Source organism: Recurvomyces mirabilis (genome assembly GCF_035927965.1).
Source record: "Recurvomyces mirabilis strain CCFEE 5264 chromosome Unknown scaffold_14, whole genome shotgun sequence".
Classification (NCBI taxonomy): domain Eukaryota; kingdom Fungi; phylum Ascomycota; class Dothideomycetes; order Mycosphaerellales; family Teratosphaeriaceae; genus Recurvomyces; species Recurvomyces mirabilis.
Genome location: NW_027041948.1, coordinates 327,802 through 342,473, shown reverse-complemented (window position 1 = coordinate 342,473; position 14,672 = coordinate 327,802). Strand labels below are relative to the sequence as shown.

The following is a 14,672-nucleotide window of genomic DNA, read 5'->3' as shown; positions in this document are numbered from 1 at the left end:
GATGTGACTGCGCGGTCGTGCAATGATATACAATGCATCCCGCCTTCTGCGTTCGCTCGGAGACAGAGCTATTGCCTCGACTCCTGCCTGCAACCCGATCAAGGAGTCACCGACTAGGCCGAGGACACGCACGGCCCGAGATCTGGATCTTGGTGGAGTTCATCTCGAAGCACGATTGATATTGGCATTCATCTCGAGTAAAAGTTGCCTCCCAGAATGACCATGTATCTATGGCTATCGACATTGATCGCGTTACTTGGCAGCCATGGAGCTTTCTCTCAATTGGTCACACCAAATAATGGGACATTGCCCACTTCAGCGTTTATGACGGTGAGGATGCCAGTGACGAGTTTACAATGCGCACATCTGATAGTGACCCATTAGCGACCGCAAGCCAATGCTCCAGCTGTCCGGATTACGCAATCTGGTGCGTTCTCTCAAGGATACATCTTCCTGGCTCCATATCAGCACCCTGGAGCAGGTCCTTGTGAGTTGGCTGCCGGGCAACTTCTATTTAGCGACGGCAAGGAGCTCTGACAGTCTTATGCAGATATTTACGATAAATTCGGGAATCTGGTATGGGACGGCTTCGGCATTGTGGGTGCTGCTAATGTTCACGATTTCAAAGTATGCCACTATTATGGCGCGCCACACTTATGCATGGCGCAATCAAATCAGCAATTGGGCTATGCTGTTGGCCAGGACATTATCGTCGACAGTAATTACAGGGTCGTCGCAACCGTCAATACTGGCCGAGGCGCACAGCCTGCCGATCAGCACGAGTTCCAGCTCATTAATGGGAACTCGCCTTCAGCAATCATGACTTCATATCGAGCCTTCCCGTACGACCTGTCGGCGTTCAATATAACCAGCGGGTTAGGCTGGCTCATGGCAGGGATGTTTCAAGAAGTCGATGTGCAGTCAGGAGAGGTGCTGTTCGAGTGGTATTCGACTGACCACGTCGACCCTTCTATGACACAAATTCGACCGAACACAACAGATGTTGGTGGAGATGGCTTGACACCTCACACTGCCTTTGACTACTTTCACATCAACTCGATCGACAAGTCAAGCGATGGAAATTATCTCGTGTCAGCTCGGCATACCTCCACGATCTACTATATCAACGCGACTGACCAGAGTATAATCTGGAGGCTCTCTTTTCTGGGCGAATCGGAATTCAGCTGCACGAACTTCAATTTCTCATTTCAGCACGATGCTCGCATCCGATCGCAGACTGATACCTCGATGGATTTGACGATGTTCGACAACGCTCACAACTGCTTAGCCTCAACCGATGTACAGTCATCTGGGAGATTCATCACCATCGACTTCGCAAACGGTACCGCTACAGAAACCAGACGTACTTTGGCTCCCGATGGTGGAATTGCATCGTGCTCGCAAGGCAATACACAGGTGCTTGACAATGGCCATGTCTTTAACGGATGGGGTGAGTAAACTTAATGGCTGCACAGTATGCTCGCTAACTTTCTGGCAGGTGATAAAGCCGTCTTCTCGGAGGTTGACGATGACAACAATATTGTACTGGCAGGCGAGTACACGAACACTGCGAATACTGACTCAACGGCTATGAGTTACCGCGCCTTCAGCTTCGACTGGCAGAGTACGCCAAACAAAACCAAGCCAGTCGTCTACTCGTACGCTGTCAACGAAACTGCACCGACTGCTATTTATGTCTCCTGGAATGGTGCCACAACAGTCTCTATCTGGCGCTTCTATGCCAGTGACAAAATCGGCGATGACTTTGCTGTCATTGGTAGCACTGGCCATGCCGGCTTCGAGACGATGTGGTCGGCACCGCAGTTCTACCAATGGGTTATGGTGGAAGCTGTGGCGTGGGATGGTACGAGCCTGGCCAATTCGAGTTACCAGGGCACGTTTGTTCCATCATCTACGGTAGCCGCATATTGCAATGATTTAGCATGTGCAGCAGCGACAGCCTATAGCTCGTGATCTCGGTAAGTAGACCAATAACAGTGTGCGCTTCTCCTCTGGTCGCCAGATCTCCGACACCCAACGCGAAACGACTGTGCTATCCCAAGAACGAGATCAATTTCATCGCCGGTGGCCCTATCATGATCCAGCTAAGACTGTATCTGCACGTAGCCGTCGGAGGCAACGGCACAAAACATAAGACGCTCTGACGTCTGACGAAAGCGGGGCCCTAGGCCAAAACTTTGCAGCGAATGTCTGGCCCGTGCCCCCAGATCTATCTTCTCCTGACTCTGACGAGTAGCAGGAGAGTCCCGTCACTATGCCAGTGTTTATGACTAGCTGAATTGCAGATTGACGAGGTGTGTCTGGCCAGGAACCCACAGCACTTGCAACCGGTACCCAAGCCATTCGAGAAGGCACAGCTGTCTGCAACTCACACTATCCAGGTTCACGGGACTGCTTCCTTTACAACTCTACTTAGCTTCATAAACGCAGTCCATACAGAAGGTGGCTCACCTACTGAGCCGGCACAACGGAAGCTGCAGCAAACACTTTTTAGCATCTTCACTCGTGCTGAAGGTGAACATCAGCACTATCCGCCGCGCAAGGCGCTACCTTGAAGGAAATTGCTTGCGCTAGTGTGTATTCGCGAAAATGGAAGCTTCACTTGTGGTGTTACTGAAGCTCACTCGGCAATCGCACGTGATCAAGTGAACCTCACTGACACACATCTGCAGCTCGCTAGCGCGAACTTTAAGCCTCTGGCCAGGTATGAGTAAGTGCTTCGCAGCCCTTGGATCTCGTACCATATTAAACACAACACAATCGTTTGCAGTTCAACGTCATCGCATCAATCGCATACACAACATACACCACCATACATTAGCATTGTCCAGCAGTACCACCGGCCAAGCGTATCGCATATCGCGCATCGCAGATCTCTCCCAGCACGAGTCGACGGGCACTAAGCCAGAGCAATTCAGCATGACTTCGGAAGCTGGTTCTGGCGTGGGAATGTCCTCATCAGGCTCACGTAAGCGCTCTCAGAGCCTCTTCCTTGAGGAGATGTCCATTAGTGGCAGATCTCGTTCATCTAGAGGTATGAGCATTTAACATTGTCTTCTCATTAGCGCTTTCTGACAAAGCATGCTTACAGGTCACAAACGCACAAAAGTCGAGCACGATCTCACTCCCGCAAGCAGCATTCAGCAGGACCAAAGTGCTGTTGTCCCTTGGACCAACGACGACGTGGACAATACTGAGGAAGAAGGTGAAAATGACGGACACGTCACTGCCTACGATGCATTCAAGACAGAGATCCTTCCGAAGCTGGCCGTGTACCACCCATCCTTCGAGCTTGTTGAGGAGCTGCTCACGGGAACGTGCGACGATTTGCGGACACTCTATCACAATCTCAAGGCGAGCGGCTTTGTTAACGCAGAGATCGAACTCATCCTAGAAGGCGACAAGGGAAGCATCAAGTCTCTTCGCAATCCCGCCAGCCACTACGCTCCAGTCAAGCCGGCAGCGTTGTATGGACCTTCTGGCGTTGGCAAATCGTCAACTACCAATTCAATCCTTGGCTTCAAAAAGGCGGCCTTCGAGAACAGCTCAGATCGCGGGACATACGTTCCCACTGAGTTCCGCGCTGCGAGTGGGTCTCAGGAGGCCCCTTGGGAGATCCACGTACCGTTCCTCTCCAGGAGTCAAACGCAGTTCATGGTCAGACATCACGTGGCCAATATCTTCGAGCGCATCGACTGCGACGAGGACGAGGTCGAACAAGAAGACATGGAGGATCTGGAGTCGAGATACACTACGGGTCTAGACTTCTTCTACTGGCTCTTCCGCGATCAGAAGGACTTCAAGACTCCAGACCATTGCGCACAATACTTCAAGGCGCGCGGTGAGGACGGCTTTGACGAAATTTCCATTGCTGCAGACCTCGTGGACATGGTTGGCAGCTTCTTGAAAACCAGGTCGCTGCAGGACGGCCGGGAAATCCACGCTGCGCAAGACGAGAATAGCTTGGCTAAGATTGTGAAAGATATCGCTCGGCCAAGCAAAGATCGATCTGGATCTGGCGTGTCTCCGTGGCCACTCGTCGAGAAGATTGAAATCCGTCTCGAGCACAAACTTCTGGGCAAAGGGGTTATCATTGCTGATCTGGCGGGAATGTCCGACACCTCCGCCACCGTGGTCGAGAGCACTCGCAAGTACATCAGCAATGCTGGAGCAATCTACGTCTTCGCTACACACAAGCGCATCGAGAGCGATACTGTGCTGGACACTCAGCTTCGCGAATACGTCGGCCTCGGCAAATCTGGCGATGTTGTGCTTGTGGTCACCCATATCGACAGTCATCCCGTCTATGCCGAAGCTGAGAGGGATGACCTTCCTGCAAGTGATCTGTCCTTGCTCAAGAAAGCTGAGCTAAAGCTCAGAAATCTGCAGGCTGAGGACAAGCAGCTCCAGCGAGAGAAAAAGAAGGCATCCGGTTCTCGAAAGAGCGAAATCAACGATCGCCTCGACACTCTTCAGGAAGACCTTGCCAGCGCCAAGGCTCGGGTGCGCCAAGTCTGCATCGAGATCCGTTGCCGCCAGATTAAGACCGAGATGTCAACGCGCTTGCAGAGGCTGGAGAGGAACCAGAATGCTCCCGAGCTGCCCATCATCTTCGTCTCCAACGCGATCTATCAGCAACACGTTAACGGCTTCTCGCCCACAGATCAGCCTGAACTTGATGTTGAGGCTACCGGCATCCCTTCACTACGCCGTCACTTGTTCGAGCTTGCAGCAGGGTCAAAGTTCCATAAATTGAGGCGCATCTGCCGCGTGTTGCTCCCGAACATGGTCAGCGGTGCTCTGGGCGTGCTCACGAAGTCTAAGCTGGAGCGCTTGGACGATGGGAGGATGGCTCTGAATACCGTGCTCGATCAACGATCGGGAGTTGTCAAGAGGGTGCAGGAGGACGTCGTGCAACGCTTCGGCTTGTATGTTCTCGATACTATGGATAAGTTTGTTGGCCGGTCAGTGCTATGAAAGCAGATGCTAACAACTCCACAGTGAAGAACGACAGCACCTACAAGGACAAGGCCCATAAGCTTCTGAGGACATGGCATGAAGACTTCAAGGCTGTGACCTTCATGGCCTTTTGCAGGAAGTCAGGCACGCACAGACCATCAGGCAAGATTGCAGACATGTCGTGGAACGCTGAGATCCAAAAGATCTTCGATCGTGACGTCGGCGCTGCTTTTGATGTTCTCGTGCCGGAGATTGGCTTCATCGGCATCTCCACTGCCAGCAGCATCAACGGCTATTTTGCCACCATGGTTGAGACACTGGAAGGTAAGTCGATTGTGCGCACGCTCCATGGAAGTATGAGCTAAGCCTTTGAACAGCATGCGATGCCTTCCAAGGTGTCGACATCACCGAGCTACTCGACTGCATTCGCCGCATCCGCAACGACGTCGAGAACTCCATGGCCAAGCACTGTCGCCTGCTCAAGTCGATCCTCTCCCAGGTCCGCGCTTCCATGCTAGTCGATACCGAGATTTCACTATGCTCGGCTGCAATGCAAGACACATACAACGAGATTGTGTCCATGCAGTCCATCAACTACCAGAAGACCAATGCCAAGGGCAAGACCGTCACGCTCAAAAGCAAGGAAGCGCACAAGCAGCGTGCTGATCGTGTGCGCAGCAAGCTCGTGGAAACGGATGACGAGATCGACGTCTTCTCCGATATTGCGGAGCGCGCGAAGGCGTCGCTGGACGCCAAATTGGCGGAGTGGGTTGGTGAGGCTGATAAATTGCTTGCCGAAGGCTGTCAGAGCATCAAGAACGATTTCGAGCGTAGATTCGCCTGGTCTGAGGATGTCAAGCAAGAGGTTGACCCTGAAGCGGTGGAGACGCTGAAGAGGGCTGCTGGGGATGCTCTGATAGTCATCGAGGGTGAGATGAAGAGGCTGATCGGGGAATGCGAGGCCCATGGTAGTGCATCCTAGAGCGCTGACCGAGAAGATACTGACCAGAAAAGGGAGGATGTCGAAGAGGAGGACTCGGGTGATGGAGATCGCGCGCATGCGCAATTAGCTCATGGCAAATATGCCTGTGAGTAGATACATTATGAATTGTTCGAATATAGCCTACATGCTTCTCTAGCCAACACGGAAACACATTGGTCAGTGACATAACCAATGCGGAACGCGACAGGCACTTCCTTGCGCTGACCGATGGGTGAGGTCCATCTCCGTGCGAATGTCTGTGCCATACAGTGTGGCAGAGGTAGTCCGTCGTCCAGCACCACTATTTTGAACGGGACCGACATTCAAATTTGCATAGCACTCTAGCCTCGCACTTCGTCCTCTGGGCAATGGGCATGCACCTCTGTGCCCAGCACGTGGCCAGCATGATGCAGGATTCAAGGCCAGGCTAAAGTCGCCATAGCCTTGGCGGACATCGTTCGTATCTCGTCAATTCTTTGCAACTGTCCGCGTGTGGATCGAATGCGGCGTCGTTGCGCCTCGACCAAGAACTCATGATCTTCCTCGTGATGACTGCTGCGCCAGCCTTCGCTTTCTAGATCTTGCCACGCATCGCGGTGAAAGCGCAGGCGAAGCGATGTTGTATGCCAAGTGACTAGTGGGATGTGGCGCAGCAAATATGACGTGAACGCATGAGCTCGATGCGGGACATATAACAACCACTAGCACAACCTTTCAATCCTTCGACGCATATCACAGACATGGCGGATTTTGCGCCCCCACCAGGACCGCCACCGCCGAAGGTACCAGCCGGCTGGAAAGCAGTATGGAATGATCAGTACAAAGGTTAGTTGACAAAATTTGGTGACACGCATATCAAGTGCTAACACTCCTTCTAGAATGGTAAGCGCTCGATCAAGTACGGTTGTGGTGCTTCTAAGCATATGCTAAGCGTGGACGAAGGTTCTACGTCCAGATCCAAGGCGGCAAGTCACAATGGGACAAACCAACACAGCCCGTACCAGGGTTCGGCGATGCAGCACCACCAGGCACTCCGCCGGGCTACGATCACAACACCTCGCATGCAACGGGACCGGAGAAGAGCAACAATCCGTACCATCAAACAGGGGCAAGCGGCGACATGAGCGAGGACGAACGATTGGCTCGACAGCTTCAGGAGCAAGAAAATGCCAGAAGTGGAGGGGCCCGTGGCGCATCTAACGACTTCTACGGACAACAGGGCGGTGCATACGGACAGCAAGGATCTGCGTACGGGCAGCAGGGTGGCGCATATGGCCAACAGAGTCAACCACCCTACGGCCAATCCGCGCAGCTCCCAGCACGTGACGAGAAAAGCAAAGGTCTCTTCGCCAAACTCACTTCGAAGCTCGGCGGCTCGTCATCAGGACCACGGCCTGGCTATGGTGGTCAAAGTTACGGCCAAGGCTATCCACCGCCACAACAGTATGGCGGCTATGGTGGCGGCTATCCACCGCAGCAGCCTTATGGCTATCAGCAAGGCTATCCGCAGCAGCAGTACGGTGGCTACGGTCAGCAGCCGCCGCGCAAGAGTGGTGGCATGGGCGCAGGCGGCGGTGCGCTTCTGGGAGCTGGTGCGGGTTTGGTCGGTGGTGCCCTTTTGATGGATGCTATGGACGATCATGATCAGCAGTCTTACGATCAGGGCTATGAGAATGGCCAGGATGATGGTGGTGATGGTGGTGGTGGGGATGACGGAGGTGGAGACTTCTAAAGCCTGCAGCGTTGATGCATTCGACTCGATTGGGTGATTGAGGTTCTTGAGCGCAGTCAAGTATGTATGCATGACAAGAGCGAGCTAAGTATGATGTGTAGATGACATCGATGCGATCACGAAAGTTTATTCTCCTCATTCTCCCTGACTCCCTGTTTGCTTCCGAAAAGAGCACTGCAAGCGACTACATCAACATTGGACCAGAGACCGTTCGACAGTAGCCGCAGCGAATTCGTCGTTCCTCCTTCTGCTACACTCGAGCACGGCTTTCACCAGTGACGGCCTCACATTCCGATAAACCCATGGACAGGTATTATGAGTGATACAGCTTTCACAATGGAACAAGGTATGTTATCTTCCTTTACTGATCGTAACGTTCAGACCAGCTGCCTACACCAGCTCGTATCAACGCAACATCGCAAAACTGCCGCTGGCTTCGAACACGAGCTCTTTTGATTCTTGCCCACATTGCGACGTCCAGCGCCTCACTACCAAAAGATGGAATATTCCGTAGGCCCACTACCTCATTGTACTGGCACCAAGTTGCCTCCTACCAACCTGCATAATACAGCTTGTTATTCCCAGAGAGGTCCATGCCGGGTATGTTTCCCTGCCGCAAGCACAGGCCAAGCCACTGATCTGCGGTACCCCTGTTGTCAAAGTACAGATGGTCCCACTCTGCATCGTGGTGATTGGAGTGGTCGACAATGCTTTCAGAGACGAAGACGAACTGCTTGATCCGGTCAACAAAGGCAAGGTCAGGCCCGATGTTGATGCTGTTACGCCGACTGTTCCAACACTTGGCAAGCAGGCAACCGTGCCCATCGTGGTGTATGCGTAATAGATTGTGCTACCGCATGCACATATCGGACCGCGACCGCCAGAGTCTGGAGCAAATGTCACGGTACAGGTCACCCCGTTTGGCAGCGTAGTAATGGTCGGACGAGGTGACGAGATGATCATGCTATTGCTGGGAGTGCTGGACTTGGTCAGGGAAGCTGAGCTGATTGGTGCGATATATGCCTTCGAGGAACTTGCTGAACTCGTCACACAGCTCACTAATGTCTCTGTCACAGTCACTGTCGACCCTACCCCTCCAGAGCTTGGAGCAGACGACGTACTGACAGTCGTCGAAGTGGCACTTCTTCCACCACTTTTCCACGAGACCAGACTCCTCGAGCTCTTTGGACAGCTGATCGTCACTGTGGACACCGAGCTTATTGGACCAAAGCCGAAGCAACCCTGCGGGATCCAGACCTGGCTTCCGCAAAGGTGCCGCAGAACCCTAGTCTCGCGCGTAGCCAGTGGTCCATGGCTGTTGTCAATGTTGGAAAGACACTGCTCCATTGCCTTGGCACAGCTGACGCTGGACGATGTCGGACCTGGAGTAGTGACGCCTGATACTGTTGTCGTATCGCGGGTTGTCCCTGGTATTTTGCTGCTGTTCGTCCAACGTACACTTTCGGTCGACCAGACTGAGCTTCCGGTGCCTTCCGTTGGAATGACTGTACTAGTGAGCCTGAGTGGTGGTGGTGGTGGTGGTCGAAGTCTGTCCACATGAGGCGGCGGCAAGCGCCAGCACCATGATGGGTGATGTATGCATTGGAGTAGGTGCTTAGACGGGCGTTGGTTGGTGATCAATGTATATGTTGGCGCCAGGTCAGGGGGTGTATTTGGTGAACGATGGCTTAGAGGGCGAACACAGAGCATTTCTCACGCCTGACAGCGTGTGACACTGCGGGACATGGAGTGACAATTTCGAAGCAACACCTCATGTTTGCAGCATGTGATGCTGCTTACTTCGACCTGATCAGTGGCATGACAGTCTCGACCCATCAAGTCTACAGTTGGATGCCAAAGCACACGGCTGCGAGAAGTATCTCCAATAGGCATCATGCTCAGGCTGAGCACGATCTGGAGGGTCCCGGAGCGACGCACCGCTAGTCAAGGCATATGCTTTGGATGCTCGCAGCCACGGTGTTGGCATCTGAGTAGATCGTGATATGAAACCCACATCGGACCTTCTGCCAATGAACAACACGATCATCAGAACTCACGATTGTCGACCTCCGAACGCGCGCGAGGTCTTGCTAAATAGGTCTTCACCATGAAACTGCGGTTCAGCATCCTGACGGTCGCCTCGTGTCTGCTACTGGGCACGCATGGATCCGGGACTCAAAGCTGTAGCGACAGAGCAGCTAGTAAACGGCCAGCATCAGAAGATCTGTCGTCCACAGGCTCGAAGCGCCACAAATCTACCGCATATACTCAAGCAGTCGAGGCGAATTTCAATAAATACTGTATGGAACTAGAGCCGCAATCTGCCCTCTTCGATCCTGCTTCGTTTGGAAGACAAGGATGGGCCGTCATTACCAGATATGCCGACGAACAGCAGGATGATGAGGGCCTCATTGATCTCCTAAGATACTTCAGCCCCGGGAGAAACACCTCTCAGCATGTCTAGAAGCAAGCAGTACATCACGGCGCTAGCTATGCTGGGTATGACCAACCCAGTAAACGTATAGTCTCTGCGACCTATAATCAGCTGCTTGATGTCAACGCTGGCATCATGTTTATCGACGGGAATCTTGCGGTACGCGGCCAGCGGATGGAGTCGGATCGGGCTTCTAAGTCTTCACCAGAGCAGCATGTCCCCAAATTGACGTCGTGGACAGATATTGGCTACCTCATCTGGGCGGAGACTTGCTCTGAAGCTGGCAGGGAAGTGAGTGGAGTCAAGTGGCTGATCTTCGTCAACATCAAGTCTTAATCCACGCTCGCCGTGATAGCTGATGTACTGGGGAGTTCAGAGCCTCCAATATGGCCTGGTGTACGCTTCTCGTATCTATGGGAAGATGGGGAGTCGTTACTCGGCACTGAGATAGGTCTCCTTGCAAGGCAAGTCTTATCGACTCATAGACGAAAGTACGCCAGGTCTTTGATCCATTGGGTAGGCCTCTTATCAGTGCCAGGAGGCGATCGCCAGGCTGAGCGTCCCGTCATTGCCTTTCATATCAGGTGCTCGAGCATGGAACCGGCTATAGAGCCGACTGATCAGCGGGTAGATACAACATCGACGCTTCAAAATCGGCAGGGTTTAGACGGGTCTGGCAAGCTTTCCATGTCACCTCTGCCAACAACAGCCGAACTTCGTTACTGGGGCTGGCGCCGTTCTAGCCCGACTCGTGGTGATATATTGGAGTCGACATGTTCCGAAGCATTCAGGCTGCTGGGCCTCAGCAGCGATCCACGTTATAACCCTCTCGAATCTTTCTCCCAAATTGGATGGGATATTGGCCAAGAGGATCAATCGATCTCGAGACACAATCAATCAGCGGTACCGAGTATCAGGCCACTGGTGCTAAGTATCGCCTTCATCCTAATGCCAAGTATGGCGTGATTGTGACAACTCTCATGCTCACGCTCCAGCTAGCAGTAAAATATGATGCTCAACCTGCGTCCCAAGAGCTGGCTTCCGCGTTATTGTCCTCAAGGATGGAAGTTGCATACGCTGTGTGGGCAGATGCCTGTAAGAGGGCTGGGAAGCCAACAACCAGCCTCGTTTGGTCATTCCTCACCTTCATACATGACGAGCAGACTTTGGCTGTAATCCGATGTAGATCCAGCCTCGCAGGCACTGAGGTGGCCTGGCGTAATGGAGTCGACCTCGACTGCAAGAGGGTAGACGATCCTCGGCACACCAGTCGGTCAGCAAGCTTCGAAGGTTGCGGGTGCATAAACTGGCCGTTAACAACGGGTCATCGTCGATAGTCTACATATATACTCAATAAGGCGTAAGTGTTATATGCACCCTTACACTGGCAAGCGCTTTAGAACGGTCGCCACCCACTCATGCGTTGCATTCCACATGAAGAGCATGGGGAATTCGTGATCGTGGCCAAGAGCACGACACGTACGGCAGAGTGTGACTCGACTAATGTGCTGGCATCTTGTTGAAAGGCATGCTAGGATCCCGGATATGCCAGCTACAATCGACTTTGATAATTGCATACGCTCCTCGCGAGCAGCTGCGGTATCGAGGAAGGACGCTTCGTGTGCTATGGCTCCCAGACATGTACCGCACTCACGTGTAGGAGGCAAGGGCTGGCGAACTGAGTGCGCGAGCAGTATACATGAAGAGGAAATGGTGAATCGGAGGCCATCCACACTTACGTTCAGAGCTGACTATATAGTCGGACATCTCAAGCATGTAATGAGCGTTTGTGAGAAGACATTATGCTTGAATGATGCGTGGAGGACTCAACAACATATGCTGTCTCGAAAAGACGCTATTGTCTTGCTACGGCTCAGAGTCATCTTCGCATATGCTCGTGACCGACTGGCCGATGCCTCTGTAACAAGCTCGTGGGCTATCCTCTGCTGATAGCGTTCACAAGTTCATGGCGATGAAGCGATCCGACTGGCTTGCCAGCTGTCTAAGCGCCATATGGGGTCACCTGCTCGATCAAGCACCGTCGATATTCACCAGCAGATGGTACTGCGCATGGGGACATATGTGCTCCGAGCTAGCTGAGAGTGTGTAAGCATATGACAGCGGCTATAAGAGCGGCGCATTTCCCTCGACGACAAAGTGATTTCTAACTTGCATTTTCGAAGCGAGTCTTCAGTCCGACCTCGAAGTTCAATCTCATCGGGACCATGGTGTATTCCAAGGTACTCGGAGCCGGGTTGTGCTTGTTGGCGGTCACCATTCTCGCGGCGCCTCCGGCCAGAATTGGGATCAATACTGCAGGCAAGCGTCCTGCGCAAGATCACGACTCCATACTGCCTAAGCGTCCCAAATCTGAGGCTTTCACTGAGGCTATCAAAGCAAACGAGGAGGAGTATATGTTACTGGACGAACCGCAATCCTCTTTCGTAGATCCTGCCGAACTTCGAACGCATGGATGGGCCGTGAACACAGAGCAATCTAAGGACAGCCTTGATATTGATTCTCTTGTCGCTGGTCTGCACGGCCTGGGAGTGAGCACGACTCGCGACCAATATACTGAGAAGCAGGTCGTCCATAAAGAGTCCGCACAGTCGAAGGCCGACCCCGTGGCGCTAGATGGCCCCAATGCCGACCATCCCTATGCGTCTTATACTCAGTGGCTCGATATCCAGCAAGGCGCCATGATCGTGGATGCGACAGACTTAGGACAAGGCCATCCGTCCACCGCACATCAAGCCTCCACCCAACCTCTCCAAGATCATACCCTACAGCTATGGGAGTGGCACGACGTAGCATATCTAGTATGGGCCGAGGCTTGTGCGCAACACCGACGCCATGCTTCAGCCATGAGCTGGCTGATCTTCATCAATGTCAAGTCTGCCTCTACGTTGATGATCCTCCAGGATATATTCGGTCCGCACCTAGAGAACCTTCTATCCGGGCCCGGCATGCAGTTCTCTGCCACTGAGGAAGGCGGTGAAGCACTGCTAGGCTCTGAAATTGGGCTGCTGGCCAGACACTTCCTCTCCTCACACCGACAAGAGTTCGGCAGATCCAACATCGAATCTGTGGATATCTTCTCGGCCGATAGCCAGGTGGTGAACGTGAGACTTCCAGTGATGGCTTTCTCTATCACGAAGACAGGTAGTCCAGAACTCGGAGTAGATCTGGTGAGTGCTGAGGGTGTCGCACATCAATCGAATCCGTACCTACAAGGACTCGTCGATTTTGATTGGCGATATTTGCAGATCGCCTGTATGGAATGATTGCGTAGGGCATGCATTTCAGCGTCTGGGGTTTGCCACGGACAAGGCCGCCAACGTGATGACTTCGGGAGTACAAAGTGGCTGGGGTTCGAGCCGCTATAGTCTTGAGAAGACGATCAATCGCAATGGTAAAACATGGCTTGCGACCGAGGCCAAATACCGAGTGTACCTCAATCGCAGGGATGAGGTCGTTGTGACCACACTCATGGTAAGCCCCGAGCAGGCTGCTGCACTGAAGCCGAACCTGGATAAATCGAGCCCACAGGGGACCGCACCTACGATCTCCCAATGGTCTGATTTTACGCATCAGTTATGGCGTATCAGCGTTCAACCGCCATCGCAACCATGGAAACCGACTTGGCTGTTCTTCCCCCTGATCTTCGACGGGGAGACGTTGCAACGTCTTCAGTACGATCGCAATTCTCAGCCGATCGCCTTTCCTGGAAACACTTTCGATGGTTCTTCTGAAGACGGTCGGAGTCTACTGAACACACCGCTCGGACGACAGGCCTTACACCTTATCTCGAATATGCAAAATGCCCACGATTCCGCGAAAGGCTCCATCGACGTCATCCATGTATACTCGATCAGACGTAATTGGGCAGCTTCGTCCCGGCTTGCCACTGGTAACGTGATCAAGATGTCGACCAGACCGTGTGTTGCTATGCATGTCAAGTGGGAGTGAAGTCTTGACTTTACCATGTCTCACCCCACTTCTGAAGAGATTGGTGACCACAGTACGGCCACCGGCGGTCAGCTGTAGATAGATTCTATGAGCGTTTGTGCGGAGCAGCTGCGTTAGAGGACTAATATCGGGAGATCTGATATCGAGCTTTGGGGGACTAACGGTGTGGAGTTGGTGCGTTTTCTGTCTTCAAAGCTGAGCTGTCAGTACTTCTTCAATGCCTCAAAGATAAGTGGTTTCAAAGAGAGAAATCGGAGCGATAGAATATCATATTTGATTGCTCAATTGAAGGGTTACATTTGAAGCGAAATCTGATGGCGCTTCAGGGTCCCTGGTTGGCCTAGTGTGCGATTGCGTTCAGGAAAATGGGTCGATCCTCCCGTATTGCGATTGACGAGCAGGCTCTAACCAAGATGTAGATTCAGAGCCACACCTCAGGCTGATGTATGATTTGATCATCGTAGGTCGATGTCTCGCCACCAGACGGCACACGCCATGTCTGATCCAGCCATCGAGGTCTGCCAGGGGATCAAATGCCAGCCGCTACTATTCAGAGGACTCGCAACCCGTTACCA

The 14,672-nt window shown here is 52.9% G+C and overlaps 7 protein-coding genes across 7 annotated transcripts; all 7 read left to right on the top strand.

The window, feature by feature from the left end:
* Nucleotides 1-216: 216 nt before the first annotated feature.
* Nucleotides 217-2,165, top strand: LTS14_005774 (uncharacterized protein; the record flags this gene model as incomplete). Its single annotated transcript, XM_064838472.1, has 5 exons — nt 217-330; nt 385-487; nt 551-1,450; nt 1,499-1,898; nt 2,024-2,165. The coding sequence occupies 5 exons, from the start codon at nt 217-219 to the stop codon at nt 2,163-2,165; spliced, it is 1,659 nt and encodes a 552-aa protein (XP_064693926.1).
* Nucleotides 2,166-2,940: 775 nt separating this feature from the next.
* LTS14_005773 (uncharacterized protein) lies at nt 2,941-4,998 on the top strand (the record flags this gene model as incomplete). The annotated part of the gene is made up of 2 exons (XM_064838471.1): nt 2,941-3,055; nt 3,113-4,998. 2 exons carry the CDS (start codon nt 2,941-2,943, stop codon nt 4,996-4,998), a joined length of 2,001 nt encoding a protein of 666 aa, XP_064693925.1.
* Nucleotides 4,999-5,156: 158 nt separating this feature from the next.
* On the top strand, nt 5,157-5,962 carry LTS14_005772 (uncharacterized protein; the record flags this gene model as incomplete). Its single annotated transcript, XM_064838470.1, has 2 exons — nt 5,157-5,304; nt 5,358-5,962. 2 exons carry the CDS (start codon nt 5,157-5,159, stop codon nt 5,960-5,962), a joined length of 753 nt encoding a protein of 250 aa, XP_064693924.1.
* Nucleotides 5,963-6,702: 740 nt separating this feature from the next.
* WWM1 (WW domain-containing protein wwm1) lies at nt 6,703-7,694 on the top strand (the record flags this gene model as incomplete). The annotated part of the gene is made up of 2 exons (XM_064838469.1): nt 6,703-6,787; nt 6,883-7,694. 2 exons carry the CDS (start codon nt 6,703-6,705, stop codon nt 7,692-7,694), a joined length of 897 nt encoding a protein of 298 aa, XP_064693923.1.
* A 667-nt stretch (nt 7,695-8,361) lies between these two features.
* LTS14_005770 (uncharacterized protein) lies at nt 8,362-8,535 on the top strand (the record flags this gene model as incomplete). Its single annotated transcript, XM_064838468.1, has 1 exon — nt 8,362-8,535. One exon carries the CDS (start codon nt 8,362-8,364, stop codon nt 8,533-8,535), a length of 174 nt encoding a protein of 57 aa, XP_064693922.1.
* Nucleotides 8,536-8,655: 120 nt separating this feature from the next.
* On the top strand, nt 8,656-9,255 carry LTS14_005769 (uncharacterized protein; the record flags this gene model as incomplete). Its single annotated transcript, XM_064838467.1, has 1 exon — nt 8,656-9,255. One exon carries the CDS (start codon nt 8,656-8,658, stop codon nt 9,253-9,255), a length of 600 nt encoding a protein of 199 aa, XP_064693921.1.
* Nucleotides 9,256-12,353: 3,098 nt separating this feature from the next.
* On the top strand, nt 12,354-14,097 carry LTS14_005768 (uncharacterized protein; the record flags this gene model as incomplete). The annotated part of the gene is made up of 2 exons (XM_064838466.1): nt 12,354-13,316; nt 13,435-14,097. The coding sequence occupies 2 exons, from the start codon at nt 12,354-12,356 to the stop codon at nt 14,095-14,097; spliced, it is 1,626 nt and encodes a 541-aa protein (XP_064693920.1).
* Nucleotides 14,098-14,672: the final 575 nt, after the last annotated feature.